The 15786-nt window shown below is 48.2% G+C and overlaps 1 protein-coding gene across 2 annotated transcripts; it reads left to right on the top strand.

Moving 5' to 3' along the window:
- Positions 1-662: 662 nt before the first annotated feature.
- Positions 663-15624, top strand: LOC128274337 (protein phosphatase PP2A 55 kDa regulatory subunit). Of its 2 annotated transcripts, none has more exons than XM_053012496.1 (5): positions 663-786; positions 2269-2562; positions 10093-10244; positions 11194-12003; positions 12076-15624. In XM_053012496.1, exons 1-5 carry the CDS (start codon positions 663-665, stop codon positions 12442-12444), a joined length of 1749 nt encoding a protein of 582 aa, XP_052868456.1. In that variant the 3' UTR covers positions 12445-15624. The 2 variants fall into 2 exon arrangements, with proteins under 2 accessions (XP_052868456.1, XP_052868457.1); XM_053012497.1 differs by lacking the exons at positions 663-786; positions 2269-2562 and adding exons at positions 3371-3399; positions 5219-5928.
- The last annotated feature ends 162 nt before the right edge of the window (positions 15625-15786 follow it).

The following is a 15786-nucleotide window of genomic DNA, read 5'->3' as shown; positions in this document are numbered from 1 at the left end:
ACAATACGGTTTTTCGCTGCATTACATGGCTACCTTCCGGGTGCAGCCGTGTAAAATCGAAGCAATGTGGGTCCGTGCCGGGGGTGTGTAGTGTCTCATTGTAAGCCGAGCTTCGAAGGACTAGAACAGGACGTGTCTCGCAGGAGAAGCAGTTATTTATGAGGCTGTCAAAACTCGTTTCTCGGGAACTTCGGGTGAGGAATTTAGAGACAAAGTCTCCAGTCCCGTGAGATGGTCGAAATGGAATGTGGGCCAGAAATATCCTTACCACAGATAACGATAACTGCGGAGTACCGAGCTTGTGGTTCAATATGCCACTGTCCGCCTAAATTCCAAGCCGGGGTCGGGGCCAAGTTTTCTCATCTTTCAGGAAACGGCTCGCCCGCCATTCGGAAGAGCTTTGTGACCGGAACCAGTTCTGCTGCCCAGACCCGGTGACACTGCTTTGATGGTTGCGACACATTGCTTAACTATCCTTTTGTTTCGCTTGCTATCCCCACAGACAACAGCCATAACCGATGGTCAGGCAGTAGAGGCGGCGCACGTACTCAACGCATCCACTGTCGTCCTGCGCTTTCGAAAGCAAGGACACCCGAATTTTGGAACCTCTGTACGCTGGCCGAAGGTGTGAGCGCGCACCGATCAGCGACCATCGCCGGTTTATGATTTATGGTGCCAATCGTTCGACGGCATCATCGTCAGCATCGTCGTCATCCCAGCAACGTGCCACCGGACCATCACCGCAGCCGTCGGGATTATCACCAATTCCGGAGCGTTCGATGAAGTGTAAGTGTGCCTTGGTGCATTCTCGAGCAGCATTACCTATACGTGTGGACCCCGGGGCATGATCGCTCACGACCATCGGCGCAATTTCTCGAGGGACGCGCTGCTCGAGCGGAGATTATGTGCCGCGTCCTTCGGAGATGGAGTGTCGCCCGTCGCAACGCACTGCGTCGGGGAGCAGATTTACGAGACCTCAGGAGACACCTTGGCTTTCTCGGCCGAGCATTTCATGGTCGCGCGAAAATCCGGTACAGGACTTCGGCGTCCGGCGCTAGACGAGAGGTGTTCGCAAACAGACCAACCCGAGACCTTGCCATCGCGACCCACACAGTCGTTTGTCAAATGCGACGGCTAACCGGCTAAAAGAAGCCAAGCAGGAAGACGGGAAACGCAGTTGCGGTCCACATTACTTTGAAGTGCAACGTTGTGCGACCGCGAGTCGCGAAGATCTCTCCGCGCGAGGTGATCGTCGGTATTTACTGGCTCGTTTTAAGATTTGGGCTATTAGTGGCCCGCAATCGGTTATGGTTAATTGTCAGAGACGACGCTCCCCAGAGGTCACAAAGTGGGGACCGCAGCGGGGCAAGCAATTTGCTCCAATTGCTACTACCTCCAAAAAGATGGCGTCCCACTGAGCGGAAATTGTTCAATTAACCTGCTGCTTAGCACTCCGTGCCAGGGACAAGGTGTTGGTTTTGTTGGCAGCAGTGCGTCTACCCGCGCCATGACTCAGATTCCGAGCCGTGGATGATTGATCTGCAACCGAGCGAAATATTCGCACCGGCACTGGGCCGGATATTTCTGCATTTGGTCGGAAAATGTGGGACTTTGTTTATTTTTATACGTCTACCTCGAGCGCCGCGCGATGGTGATTTGCTGTCGCATGGAAAGAGCTCGAAAAAAGCTTGTAAGTCGCAACATTTACATAGGGCCGTGCGTCCGACGACCATAGCAATGCTACGATTATTGCACATGTAAATAAGCGAAACAAACATTAGAACACACGAGCTGCGCCCAGCCGCATCGGGTCCGCTGGTGAGGTGAGAGCAGCATGGACAAAATGGCTGCTGTCCTTCCACCCAACTTGGTGCCGGTTCGGGGCGAAGGTGTACATAAAAATCGTAAACATTTCGCCAAACCACCGGCGACGGACGGACAACAAGTGTCGTCCGTTCAGGTGAAGAGTGACATGATAAAAATTTTATTACCGCCACTCCGGACCCACAGATGACGGACAGGGTGGGCGGCGCAGTGTGGAGCATCTTGAGTTCCCGTATGGACGACCGTGGAGCCGTCTTATCGGCCCGGAATCGGTTGTTGTTAACGTTTTCAATTACATGCTTGTGCGCTCGCGGGTTGTGTGTGAATGTGCCTTCATCGGCCTATGATGATAAGCTCGGGGTGGCCTCAATCCAGATCCAACGGTGTGCATCGATCCCGTACTGATGAAGCATATTTCGGTCCGTTCCCCTTCCCCCCTCGCAGCCAAGGTACAGACGAGCTTCCGACAGAATGCATCCTCGATTGGGCGCTGGGGACGATCGACGACGACGAACCCGGTAACGATTCCGGGCAGTACGGCCAGTGGAACCGGGTACGGGTACACGCTCACCGGCAGTCCAAGCCCCCCGCATAGTCCACCCTTGAACATGCCACCACCCATACCGCCCCGGCCCGTCATTCGGCAGTCCAGTTTCACCAAGATCGGCTACATGATCAACACGGCAGTTAACGGCACTAAGAAGCAATTTAGCAGCGCCGGCAGCAGCAGCAATAGCGGTAAGTTCTAACTCTCTTTAAACGCTTCAATAGTACCACATTGCAGATAATGGTCGCCATTGTATTGTAGTATTCCATTGTTTTTACCACAAACTATACCGGTATACTGCAACCGGTTCAACGGAAAAGTCGGTCCGCTGAACCGGTCGAATTGGGGGTAGGACAGTGTCAAACTGAATCGGTTCAATGGGCGCAAAATTTTCGCACAACCGAATCGGTTGCGTTCACCACTACACACACTCGGTCCGAGGCAAGCTTCTACGTTTATGACACCGGATTGAACTGCTCGGTGCGCTGCGATATAGACGAGTGAGATGCGAGCGAGCACATTGTACGCATTAAGGATAAACTCACGCCCGTGAGGTGGCAGAGTGTGGCAAACCGTTTCCCGATTGTGAACCAATCTGTGCAAATGCTTTCGTTAGGCACAATCACATTGAAATAGCCTCATTTCGAAGGACCGTCCGGTGCGAGGTTCCGCCAAAGTGCGATTGAACCCACCCGTGTAAACGAGCCGAGTCGTAGCAGCGTATGGCAGTGGTGTGCGTGTGGCAGCGCCGTACGGCAAAGCCGTGTAAGACACACACCGGGTCCGCATGAAGTAGTCATCCGCACAAAACCGTCAATTGTGGTTCATTCGTGTCCGTATTTCGTACTGCCTTCTGCGTTCGCCGTGCATCCGCGTTTTTTTCCGCTTCGCGACAATCTTCCAGCGCAGAGAGTGATCCAGTTCTTCTCGTCTGTAAAACGAAACAAGACACCGTGCGAATCGCTAGCAGGCTCTAGCGGCGTGTCACGCGTTGTGTCTGTGGTTACGAGTTCGGAGTTCGCAGAGAGGTGTGCCTGGAAGGTTGCAAAATCCCTGTGTTTTTCTCCATCTCTTCCGCGCTGCAAGACGACGAAGCACCCTCCGCCCCTACCCCGAGCGCCGCATTCGAGATTTGCTGGGGCCGATTTTCTTGGCGGCTGTGTGTTCTTCATGAGCTTCGCACCCCTTCGCACACGTGTGTAGTGGTGTGTCGCGCGAACTATCAGCATCGAAGGAACCGCCGCCGCCGTGCACGGTGTGCGAAAGAGGGAGCCCGCCCGAGATAAGACGTGTTTCAGAGACCGACGGAGACACAGCGAGAGAGAGGGAGAAGAAAATTGTATCGCACACACAGCGAGATTTGTAAGGACACACTAACGACCACTGTCTCGTTTTTGGCGTGTGCGGCGATTGTGCCATTCCGAATGTTCGATTCCACGAAACTGCAAATGGAATATTTTTGATTCTACGTTTGGTACGCCGATGGCCGGGATTTTATTAACGCCGAAGCGTGACACGACACGAATCGTCTCACTTGCGTCGTCGTCGGCGCCGCGTTACATTTTACCCAGGGTTGGTGAATTTCGGACTTTCGACCATCCAGGAGCAGATCGGGGTCCACGGATGCTTGGTGAATGCTGTGTTTTGTACGGAGAAATGGCACAAGACAGGAATGGTAGTTTCCGCGGGAAGAAGCATTGAAACGGTGGACCCGCGATGCTACCATGTTGTGGGTTGTTTCCGGACGCACCGTCGTTGGGGGGGGTTGCGGTGAAATGTGCGAATAGGATTCGGCGATCGGCGGGATGCTCGAACACGCACACACGGCACGCAGCTACAAAAAAGTGTATGGCTGCGCCACTTGCCGTCTGGTGTGCGTGACTGATCCGTGCTCTGGATGTTTTGCCGAGAGCCGTACGCGCGGCAAGGAAACGTGCCACCCGTGATAGGTGGCGCGGGGTGAGAACATTTTCGCCAGCGGTCAAATGTTGCACCAACAGCAGCAAAGAACGTGCGGGGTCATCTTCGCGTCGCGCTCTTTCGGATCGGATTTCGCAGTTTCCCTTTCGTCGGATGCTTCCCGTTAGTGTGCGTGTGCGTGTGTTTTGTGTGCAGGTGTCCTTATTGTAATTTTGCATCGTGCCCAGTTGGGCCTACTTTTCCGATCACCATTAATGGAACAACCAGAGCCGGATCCGATGGGTTCCAAGGACTACTGAGGTGTTGCGTTCAAGGGGTATAGGGGCAGACCAATCGGTTTTTTATGCTTTGCAGCAGTGTGCGTGCTTGGCGTGCCACTTTGCAGATTTGTATGTGTGGTCGGTGTTTCCAACCATACACTCAACCCTAGAACCAGCCGACCTTGCAGGTGGTGTGTGGAACAGTGAACTGTCACATTTGCCTCCTTATCGCGCGCGGTCACGGTTTGCGTTCACGGGGTTGCGGAGCGTGCCAGATCCTTTTGCTAGACTGGAATCGGTGTTCGGGCGTATTTTACCTAGCCTTACGCTTAGTTTGGATTCGTCTATCGATAGAGTTCAGTTACTTACATTTGGCTGGAGTATTCCGTTGAGTCACGTTTTAATGTTGCCGTCGCGAAGAATGTGATGAGGCGAGCGAATTCGTGCCCTCTCGGTTGCGTCGACTGAGCAAAGGATTACCGTACTGTGTCTGTGTGTGTGTGTGATTGTCACATTTTTTCTTCGCTGAATGACGTTTCGCGTCGCAGTCTTGAATGGCTGGCCAAATGTCTCAGCCGCCGGTTGCAAAAAGGTTTCTTCGTTGCATCCGACGGTGATTTTTGGATGGTGGTGGCCCAGCAGTAACCAATTGAGCGATTTCTTTTAGGGGGTGCGTACGTGCTTGCGGTCAACGAAAGAAGTTGACTCAATAACAACACAACCGACCGACCGACCGACGGTGTTGTCTTGTCGCGTAGTGTCATTGGCAAAAGTGAAAGAAAAAGTGCGTAATACGAATGTTACGAGCATTATTGTTGCATTGCTGCCACCAGTCAAGTCGAGTGTGCTGTCCTCAGACCTCTTCTAGTGGTCGCGTGAAGTGCGCGTATGCGTGTGTGTGTATGTGTCGATAAAGAAATAAAGTGCAAGGAGTAAACGCAAATAATCGATACAAAAAAACGTCAACCATACGTGAAAAAAGGTGGAGAAAGGGAAAGGCTAACTGTGGTTGCTACGAATGCGTTGATCAAATCACCACCCAGAGGCATTGCGAAAATAAATCACCGCTGCACGTCGAGTTCATCGAAAAGGAAACAAAATATCCCTCCTTTCTTGTTGGTAACCAGCAGACTGTGCAATCTCATCACCGTTTTGGTTCACGTTCGAAAAGAAGCTGAATTGTCGAGTGGTGCTAACTGCTGAGGGCATCAGCATCCTTCCCGTTGCCGTTCTATTAACTGCGGACCGTGGTAAACATACGAACGTCATTATCTTCTTCTCCGGTCGATAATCACAGCCCAATAAGCCCATCGGTCGTGCTGGGTTTTGTATGAAGTCCTACTTCGAAAGTGGTCACTATAGGATTTGACATGGCCGGTGAGTTTCGCTGTTTGTTGGTTTTCGTTTCCGGTAAAATTCTGCTTCGTTTTTCAGCCAGAGTAGCGTAGATTCGTAGCGCACAGGACATGGTGCGTGGACTTTGGGTTTTTGGTTGGTCTCTGGTGTGACAACAAACGAGTATAACCTCACTTTTGGGAAATATTTATTATGTTTTTTAAACCTTTCAATGGTCCTTTTCTGCCTACCTGTCCCACACTACTGAGCTCTTCTGTGTGCGCGTCTTTCTCTCTCGCTCTCTTTCTTTCTCTATCTCTCCTTTCGCTGTGCTCCGTTGTCACAATTTTTGCGAAAAAAATGAAGCATAAAAGGCAATGTGACAACTATTATGAATCGACGGCTCCTCTCAGCGCTACCAGAGAATAGCTGTCAGAGCACACACTACTGAAGGAATACACATACAAACATGAAACAACAGAATAGCGTAGTATGTTTATTTGCATGAAAATGAGAAATAGAGGGAGCTAGAGAGAGAGAGAGAGAGAGAGAGAGAGAGAGAGAGAGAGAGAGAGAGAGAGAGAGAGAGAGAGAGAGAGAGAGAGAGAAAGAAAGAGAGTAAAAATCCCGTCTCTTCTCCGTCTCCTGTGACCAAAACGACGTCTTTTGATTTTGCAAAGTTTTCCGGCTCCATCTCACACAGAGGAGCAGTTCTGTATGAGTGTGTGTGTTCATGTGAGCGCGTGAAAACACCCTCCCCCCATACAAGGTCGCAGTGACGTACACGATGTATGTCGCGCTTCTCTGGCGCGTGTTCCAGCAACCGACTGAGTGTAGAACCGTGAACCATGTGCTCTCAACTTTTACTCCTTTTGTGTACGCGATCAATCCCATTCCCACGGCCGCCGTCTCGCGAACGCACACACTCACAGAAAGTGCGCTGGTGTGGCATGCTCTCGGGAGATGTTTGCCAAGCGAAAAAGCCTTTTTTCCATTCTTTGAAAGTGGCTGCTTGCGAAGGGGAAAGTTATCATTAGTGGCTTATCTTGGCAAGGCCCGGTAGAAAGTGGTTGCTGAGATTGATGATTAAAAAAGGAGCTTGTCGCCGTGCTGCTGCTGCACATTGCCCACCGAAGAGTAAATCGTTTTCGGCCAAGAGCATAATGTCAATTCCTCGATGAGATAACCGGTAGCCGCCGATGCGGACAGCACACAAGATGGTACTGTTGGGGCCGCGCACAATCGATCGATAAGACAAACTAGTTTTTTAATTCGCTTAAAACAGGACTCCAGCGAAGAAGTTTCCAGCCAATGGAATGATGATGTTAAGCGGTTACGAAACGTCACGAAACGTTAGAAGGAACGTGGTAAACGTTCATTACTAAAATGCGTGTTTCTATGCTGTGCTTTTGGAGAGTGCAAATATATTTCAAAGAATCATTATTCATTGAAGGTGTAAAAATAGTAAAATGGTTGGATGCTTTGTATCACTTTACAGCCAAGCAATTCACATCTTAGGCCGAAACGAAGCCTGGAGCTAGCTAGCCTGCAACTCATGCTTAGAAACTTTAGTAAAAATCATGTTCTTTTTCCGATTAACGGGATAACACTTTTCCGGACTGTATATGGAATGATAGATAACTTAACCTTTGCCCCACGAAGAAAGAATTCAGTTTAACAAGAAAAGCGGCATATGATTGTGTTATGATTCTAGACTTTTTTATTACTTAAAGCAGAAGCCAGATGAAATGAACTAACGATGATGCCTTTCACGACCGAAACATAATTAGCTGCAATAACGAACAAGAAAGTTGTGCCCACATTTAGGAGTTTATCAAACGGCATAAAACATCACGTAAACAAAGGAGGCCAAAAGTGGGCCCCACTTCAATGAACTTTTCGGTGGCTGCCAGCTAAAAAGTTGGCCTTTCGTGTTGGCGCTGGTCCAGCGTTCGATTTGATTGGAGTTTAAACGCCTCTCACCCAAATCGAGAGTTAGATTTGGGCAGAAAAATCGAAACACTGCAAGAAACATAATTCAGCATTAAGTAGGGTGTTAGATTCCTTCTTTCAAATCCACTTTCTTCTATTATTGGCACCGTTTTGAATGGCGGGAATGCACACTGGTTCATAGAATCACGGGTTCGGGAATCATTGTCCATAAAGTCTCATCGTTTCAATAGTCCTGATCCTGTACTGCAGAACGTAAGCACCGCACGGTCTTACCCTACATTTCATTTATCGCTGCGGCTGTTAAAACAAACAGGGACGCTATCGTTGTTTTCTCTCGCGCACCGCTGGTTGTAAACACAATTATAACAACACCCTGCCCAAAGGGTTTATAAATCGAGATCCGCTCGAATGTCAGAGAGTACATTCTTAATGCAAACGGCGGGGGTATATGGACCCCGGCTAATCGGGTAGCAGGATCATTGTGCCTTGTGAAAGTAGGGTAGCCAAGAGAAGTAAATGCTATTAACCGGTTATCGAGAGGTGACATAAATTTCCAATCGACTTTGCCGCACTTTATCCATTATGCACTCTGCAAATTGCTATCATCCGGCCGTGTAACGTGGCAGAGATGCGAGATGTATTGGAAAGGTTGTGTCCTTTTCTGCGTCCCTTCATAGTAATTCTCGCTTCCGGCCGCTTTCTTGCTCCTTTGTGAAAGAGAGCAACAAATTGGAAAAACTGTTCGAGGGTTGTTTTAGCCCTTTTCGCACCGTAAAGGATGTGCCGGTCACTTTGTATCACCTGTTCTATCACGGCTATGGATTTGGCTATTTCTGGAATGCCAAGCTTTCGCTGAACCGAGGAAGATTTGTTTACTCTCTTATGTCCACGTAATACGATTCTTTCACTAAACCACTTCCGGACACTGTTTTTTGCACCAATGGAGATGGTGTTGTCACGTTCACATCCTGTTTTATTAAATTTATACAAAGATTGTCACAACATTAAACATAATAATTGTCATATTATTTGTCAATCGAAGTTCTGTGGTGTGTTCTTTTGTTTGTAAAGTTTAATTTGTATTTGTTTGGGTTTATTAGTACATTACAGTATTTGGCGTAAAGCAGTTGAATTAATGCATCTTTCTAACTTCCTTTTTTAATTCTTCTAAGGTTAAAAAAGCCCCCCCGCTTACCCCCGCTGATAGAGCAGTCGGTAACGCTCTTCGCTGTCTGTCAGCGCAGCTGGCCGTGGTTCGAATCCCGGGATCGGTTGTAACTCAACCGGCCATGGTTTCGATTCCCGATACCGGCGTGACAGGGGGGTTGGCGCGGGGCTAACAATCCCGTCCGTAAAAAATTAAATGTTACAGAAGAGCATCAGAGATTAACATTGTCTCTGGTGCCAGGCCAAGACTGCTCAGCGGTTGTAGCGCCAAAAAGAAGAAGAAGAAGAAGAAGAAGGTTAAAAAAGCAGTTTAGTTTATGTAGGAAATACCACCTTTATATAATTTTCCAAAAGTAGCACAGATTCATCGTGTTGAATACTACTCTGGCAAACGGATGGTAGGCAAGCTTGGAGCATTCGCGAGATCAATTATTTCTTTGCTAATATAACAAAAAACCTCTCCACACGTGCCGACTCACCACAGTCACAGCGAGTAAAATGTTACATTTATTGATTGATGAATGGGCAATCACTTTGCAGGCCGCGTGACGTTACGTTAGGTTCTCCGATTTGAGATTGCGCTGCGCGTTGACGTTTGAAGGAATAAAAACCTCTCTAAGAACTGGTTCGAAGCACGGGCAGAAAAGCGATGTAGAATAATTTTCCACACTCCTCCGACTGCTCCCGCCTTTAATGTGTGTGAATGTGATGCTGTGTGCTCCACTTACTTCACATATTCATCATTAATGCGTAATGAGCATTCAGCATCGGTAATGAGAAGCACGATAACAACAAATGCTTGCGTTTGATATTGTACAGTATGAAGAACGTAGCAAAATATATCTTGTTTTTGGTAGGTGATGGTACCTGGCTGATTTTGAGTTGGGGTTTGTCCGTATGTTGGTCCGTATCGGCACCTGAAGTCAACAACAGAATCGGAACAACGATAACTGAAAGATGGGCAACTAATATAAATTCCACTAATTTTACTCTTTCACTTTGGTTTAGTAGTTAGTTTCTACCTATCGGTGTTCTTGTCATGCGCTTACAAATATTTTATGTCTTTTCTTCTTCCCCAAACAACAGGTAATGGCGAAACATCGTGGTGCTTTTCACAGATTAAAGGTGCCCTGGACGATGATGTTACCGAAGCCGACATCATTTCCTGCGTCGAGTTCAACGACGATGGCGAACTGCTGGCCACCGGCGATAAGGGCGGACGTGTTGTCATCTTTCAGGTGAGTCGGTGTACCGCCGTGCTGCGACTTCGTATAATCGCACTCGAGAATGATCTTAAAAAGTCTTTCAAGCAGTCTCGTGTGTCTCCTCATTGGCCGCGCAGTTCGCGCATTGACTGCAGTACGCGTAAGGCACTCCCGATGGCGAGAATTGAAAGTGCAAACTCTAGCCCGCGGCTTACACACCGCGACCCGGTTAAAAACCGGGTTTATGTAACAGCACTACCGATCGTGGTTGGTTTTGGCGCGCCACGGCTCTGATATATTCGAATTTCGAAACAAGTAAGGTCTGCAAGACCCCGCTGAACACACGATACCCGGTGTAGAGGGTGCTCTGGTCATTCAGCTGGCGGAGCAGTGGTGGACAGCTTGAAAATGTGTAACAATTGTCGGTGTGGTGGCTGTCACCGATTCGAGGTCAAAGAAGGTTTGTGCATGCTCGTGAGCGTGCGTGGCGTTCGGGAAAAGATGAAATCTCCTGTTGCGTGCATAACAACATGGAGCGAAAGGAAGCGATCCACTTTCCGCAAATGGTCACTACTAACACACGACTGGCTGGTCCGATGCGATACGGCGGCTCGTTGGCGGTGCTCGCGGTGTGATTTTGTCAACGCAGGGCGCCCATCGTAGAAAGGTGAATTTGTTAGCTATAATTACGTGATCTGTAAAGCTCTGTCTAACTAGTTCGAATGGTTTAAAACCACCTGGAGCTACTACTTGGCGTGACGCAATTATACCCGAGATTGCTGACGCGCGATTCACGGGGTGTAGTAATTGCTAAACCAAACGTCAACCGCCGCCGGGAGAGGAGTAAATTGCATCTCTCGGTCGTCGATCGGTGTCGACCGGAACCAGTACAGTCATTACTGGAGGCACCTTCTGTTTCCTGCAACACCAAGACACTGTGGTCGTGATTTTTCACTGTTTGCTTCCAATTTCCACTTCACAGAGGGATGCTGCTTCAAAAGCGTCGACACCGCGGCGCGGAGAGTACAACGTCTACTCCACCTTTCAGTCGCACGAGCCCGAGTTTGACTACCTAAAATCGCTAGAGATCGAGGAGAAGATCAACAAAATTCGGTGGCTGAAGCGTAAAAACCAGTCGCACTTTTTGCTCTCCACCAACGACAAAACGATCAAGTTATGGAAGGTGTCGGAGCGCGACAAGCGCGTCGAAGGCTACAATACGCGCGAGGACAATGGGAGTGTGCGCGATCCGACCTCCATCACGGCGCTGCGTGTGCCGTCGATCAAACCAATGGACCTGATGGTAGAAGCGTCACCGCGCCGTATCTTTGCGAACGCCCATACCTACCACATCAACTCGATCTCGGTGAACTCGGACCAGGTGACGTACCTCTCGGCGGACGACCTGCGGATCAATCTGTGGAACCTGGAGGTCACCGACCAGAGCTTCAACGCCGTGGACATCAAGCCGGCCAACATGGAGGAGCTGACCGAGGTGATCACGGCAGCCGAGTTCCACCCGACCCAGTGCAACGTGTTCGTCTATTCGAGTAGCAAGGGCACGATTCGGTTATGTGATATGCGCATATCGGCACTGTGCGATCGGCACACGAAGCTCTTCGAGGAGCCGGAAGACGTCGACCTCACGAACAAGAGCTTTTTCCGCGAGATCATCAGCTCGATCAGCGACGTAAAGGTGAGCAACTCGGGCCGCTACATGATCTCGCGGGATTATCTCAGCATCAAGGTGTGGGATCTGCACATGGAAACGAAGCCCATAGAAACGTACCCGGTAAGTGGCGGAGAAATGACACCAGGGTTTGACGGAAGTCAGTTTTAACATTAACAACACTCTCTCGCGCAGGTTCACGAATACCTCCGCACGAAGTTGTGCTCGTTGTACGAGAATGACTGCATTTTCGATAAGTTCGAGTGCTGCTGGAACGGCAACGATACGGCGATCATGACCGGTAGCTACAACAACTTTTTCCGCATCTTCGATCGCAACACGAACAAGGACGTGACGCTCGAGGCGTCGCGCGATATCATCAAGCCGAAGACGGTGCTGAAGCCGCGCAAGGTGTGCACCGGTGGCAAGCGGAAAAAGGACGAAATCAGCGTCGACTGTTTGGCCTTCAACAAGCGGATCCTGCACACTGCCTGGCACCCGCTCGAGAACATCATCGCCGTGGCCGCAACCAATAATTTATTCATATTTCAGGATAAGTTTTAGCTAATAGTAACGGTAGTAGTGAGTATAATTAATTATTATGATAATTGTAATGATTATTATTATTATTGATAGATTTTCCTGAGGCAGGGCAAACGAAGTAGGGCAAGAATTATGGAGCGAGTGAGCAGGGCCGGCAAACGAACGATTGGGCAGCATGTGTTGTGTGTGCGAACCGAGGATAGCGAATGAACGGAACCGGGGTGTGTGTGGAGACCGGTGGTGGTGGACCGAAAAGCGAGAGGATCTGTTGAGAGGAGCTGCTGTGAAAAGCTTTACAATGGCTTCAAACAACGGCTTTACATCTGAAAACCGAAAGCGGAACCGCGTGTAGAATCGTAAGAGGAGATGCGCCATCCCAAACCTAGCAGAGGAGTAATAACGCTCACCATCAGTACAAGCAACAATCACAAGAAGAAGATCGATGGGGTCGCGGAATGTGCAGAAATCGCTCAACAATATTCGGACTCGGAGTGCAGCATGCAACCAGTGCGTGGGAAGATTACTCCATTCTTTCCACAAACCACAAACAACATAATACTATTAACGTCGCGCTTTGCTGATGTAGAAGCTTCAGCAGCAGCAACAGAAGAAGCGTCACAGCACTATGAATGGCTTATTTGAACGTTAATTATCCGGCACCTGGTGTACTTTGAGCTTGATTTGATCGGTTTTGTTCCATTATGGTGTACAGTTCAATCCGCCAAACGATGAGTGTTAGCTTTTTCGCCGATCGGTCGAACACGATCGTGGCACGGCACAGACAGAACCCCCATCCGCAGCAGCTTCAGCAACCAACAACCAGCCAGTCAGCCAGCTTCGAGTGAAGCTTTAGCGAAAAAGCATTATCATGCGAGAACAATAATCGGGACGGACGGGACGGTTGAGTGTGTGTGTGTGCGCAGGACGAAGGCGTTTGCATGTGGGAACATAGAATGGAGTAGATGAGTGAGCGGGAGATAGGATGTTTGAAGTAGAATTTGAATGAAATAGAGGGAGTGCGTTTGTGTGAGTGTGAGAAAATAGTTACAAAATATTAAAAGCAAAAAAAAATCCAATTAAAATAACAGTTACAACAAGGCCATTTGGGATTCGTAACTCGTTATCCTAACGCCTGGTAGTAAGCAGCAGTATCGGGTCATAGGAAACAGAGAGAGAGAGGGAAAGAAAGAGCGCAACAGAGAGCAGAGAGCGAGAGAGAGAGCGAGGATCAAGATGGAATTGTAGTATGGAAAGCAGGGAAAGCTACGCATCTAGAGCTAATGCGTGAAATGTAAAGAGCCAATAAGAATAAGTAACATTTAGCACACATACTGAAGTTTGGCAGTAAGCTGTACCTTCCGTGTAACGATGAGACGGTTTGCTTACGTGTCAAGGTGGGTCAGATGGAGGAACATGAATTGCATGGAAACATCATAAAATTCACGAACGCAATTGAAAATTCTCATATCCCTACACACAACACGCACGCGCGCGCGTGCACACACAATATGTGCCGCTGCAATAACCAAACAGAACAAAGCTACAATACCGCGCCAAGGATGATTTTGGAACCTCACTTTTTTCCACTTAAGATTTTTTACAGTCCACATCTCATTGGGTTTCCTTTGACCTGGTATGTAATCCCATTGTTCCGGTCCCGCCTCTTGGGCAGAGGAAAGCAAAGCAGGCGGGTGCATCAATGCGTGTGTGAAGCAGATAGTTTTGGTTTTTTTTCGAAATTCTGCCGTCTTTTATTTCCGTGTATGAAAAAGAAATAGCAGGCTTCTGTATCAATTAAGGAAGGGAACGAAAAGTAATCTAAGATACGCGAGAGCAGTAAACAGCATGTTGTTTCATAATGAGTCTGTTTTCGGGTAATCTTTTCTGCAAATTTTAATTCTTTAACATTCGCGACTGTTGTTGACACCGTAAAAGTGGTGCGCCATGCGAAATGATGGGTTTTAATTTATACGTTGCCTTGGTAGCTGTACAATACCGGTTTTCTACATAGTATTGAGCATTGAATGTTAAAATGTTTTAAGTTTTCTGTTCTTCGGGGTTCGGAGAACAGATGTGTTTCGTGTGCCGGTCAGGGAAATCGAATCGAAAGCGAATGTTTGTTTCGTTCCGTATTACTACGGAACTCATGTTGCTTTTCTATTTTGCATTTAAAAATAGATTACGCCAGCGAACGAACAAAGGTAAAGGAGCTACGAAAGAAGGGCGAAACTTACTTACCGTACCTACTTTCGATGCATTACAAAGAGTACATTTAAACAACCAACCGAATAGAGTTAAATCAGGTAAGCAAATTAAAAGTAAAACAAGAGGTAATCATACAAATTACTCAGAACAGAGAGATTACACAGCCACGCTCGTACAGCCAGCCAGAGGACCGTAAGGGTTTGCATTTCCATTGTTGCGTTTTTCCAGTTTTTTTGCCCTTTGGTACCCCCAAATCTGTGCAACGACATTGTTAGCACACTTAAGTGCTGCGTGTTCGGAGTGAACAGCCTTTTACAACCATTCCGTTTGTGCCTTTCCTTTCCATGTGTATTTTTTTTTTTAATTATCGTTTCCGACATCCTTCAACAACCCATCATACGGCACAGTGTGTTTCAGTTTTCATCCGTCGTTTTCGCCATCAAAGGGTTTTCGTTGTTATTATTGCAGTGGCCAAAATTGTAATGTGTGGTGTGGGAGCTAAAAACAGAAAAGACACTCGAACGCCTTCGAATCTTCTTGTTAAATAATCGTGAAAATGCAGCGAATCCGGGGAGGACAGGCTGGTGGAAAAAGGTAACGCGGGGCTAAATTGCTAGTTGGTAGCATGTGATACTCGTGTTTTTGCTCGTGCGCGATCGATAAGACTAGATAACAATATAGGAGTTGAAATCAATACATAGAAAAGACGGACGGGCGGAACGGAACGCGGCGCATTGGAGAGGGACGAGAGAGAGACAGAGGAGCGTGACAGCAGCAGCAGCAGCAATTGGGCAACAAGGGGAAACAATTATGGCTTAGAGGAACACATACGGAAGACAAGGAAGACGAAAACGAAACAACAAATGCACAGAAACAAGGGCGCAAGAACGAAGACAGTGGGCAAATGGATTGGCAAAGAAGTTAGAGAAGCGATCAAGAAAAAAGAACATTCAAGACAGATGTAGGAGAGAAAAAAATCAAATAAAACAATGAAATAACACAAACGATTAACAATGCCTATGACGCGGGGCAACACGAAGGAAGAAGGCAACGAAGAAGGAAGTAACAGGAACGGGACGAGATTCTCTTGCAGTTTACAGTGGCAAATGTACTATACGATCGATATTTATATTTCTTTCGCATGCACTGGTAAGAAAT

Source organism: Anopheles cruzii, chromosome 3 (genome assembly GCF_943734635.1).
Source record: "Anopheles cruzii chromosome 3, idAnoCruzAS_RS32_06, whole genome shotgun sequence".
NCBI classification, from domain to species: Eukaryota; Metazoa; Arthropoda; class Insecta; order Diptera; family Culicidae; genus Anopheles; species Anopheles cruzii.
Note: the sequence above shows the minus strand (reverse complement) of the source record. Positions and strands in the feature narration are given on the sequence as shown.

Excerpts from the sequence above, each read along its gene's own strand:
- LOC128274337 (XM_053012496.1), top strand. The coding sequence starts at position 663 with ATGATTTATGGTGCCAATCGTTCGACGGCATCATCGTCAGCATCGTCG. Across the intron at positions 787-2,268 it reads TCCGGAGCGTTCGATGAAGT|CCAAGGTACAGACGAGCTTC; the intron begins GTAAGTGTGCCT and ends CCCCCCTCGCAG. Across the intron at positions 2,563-10,092 it reads CGGCAGCAGCAGCAATAGCG|GTAATGGCGAAACATCGTGG; the intron begins GTAAGTTCTAAC and ends CCCAAACAACAG.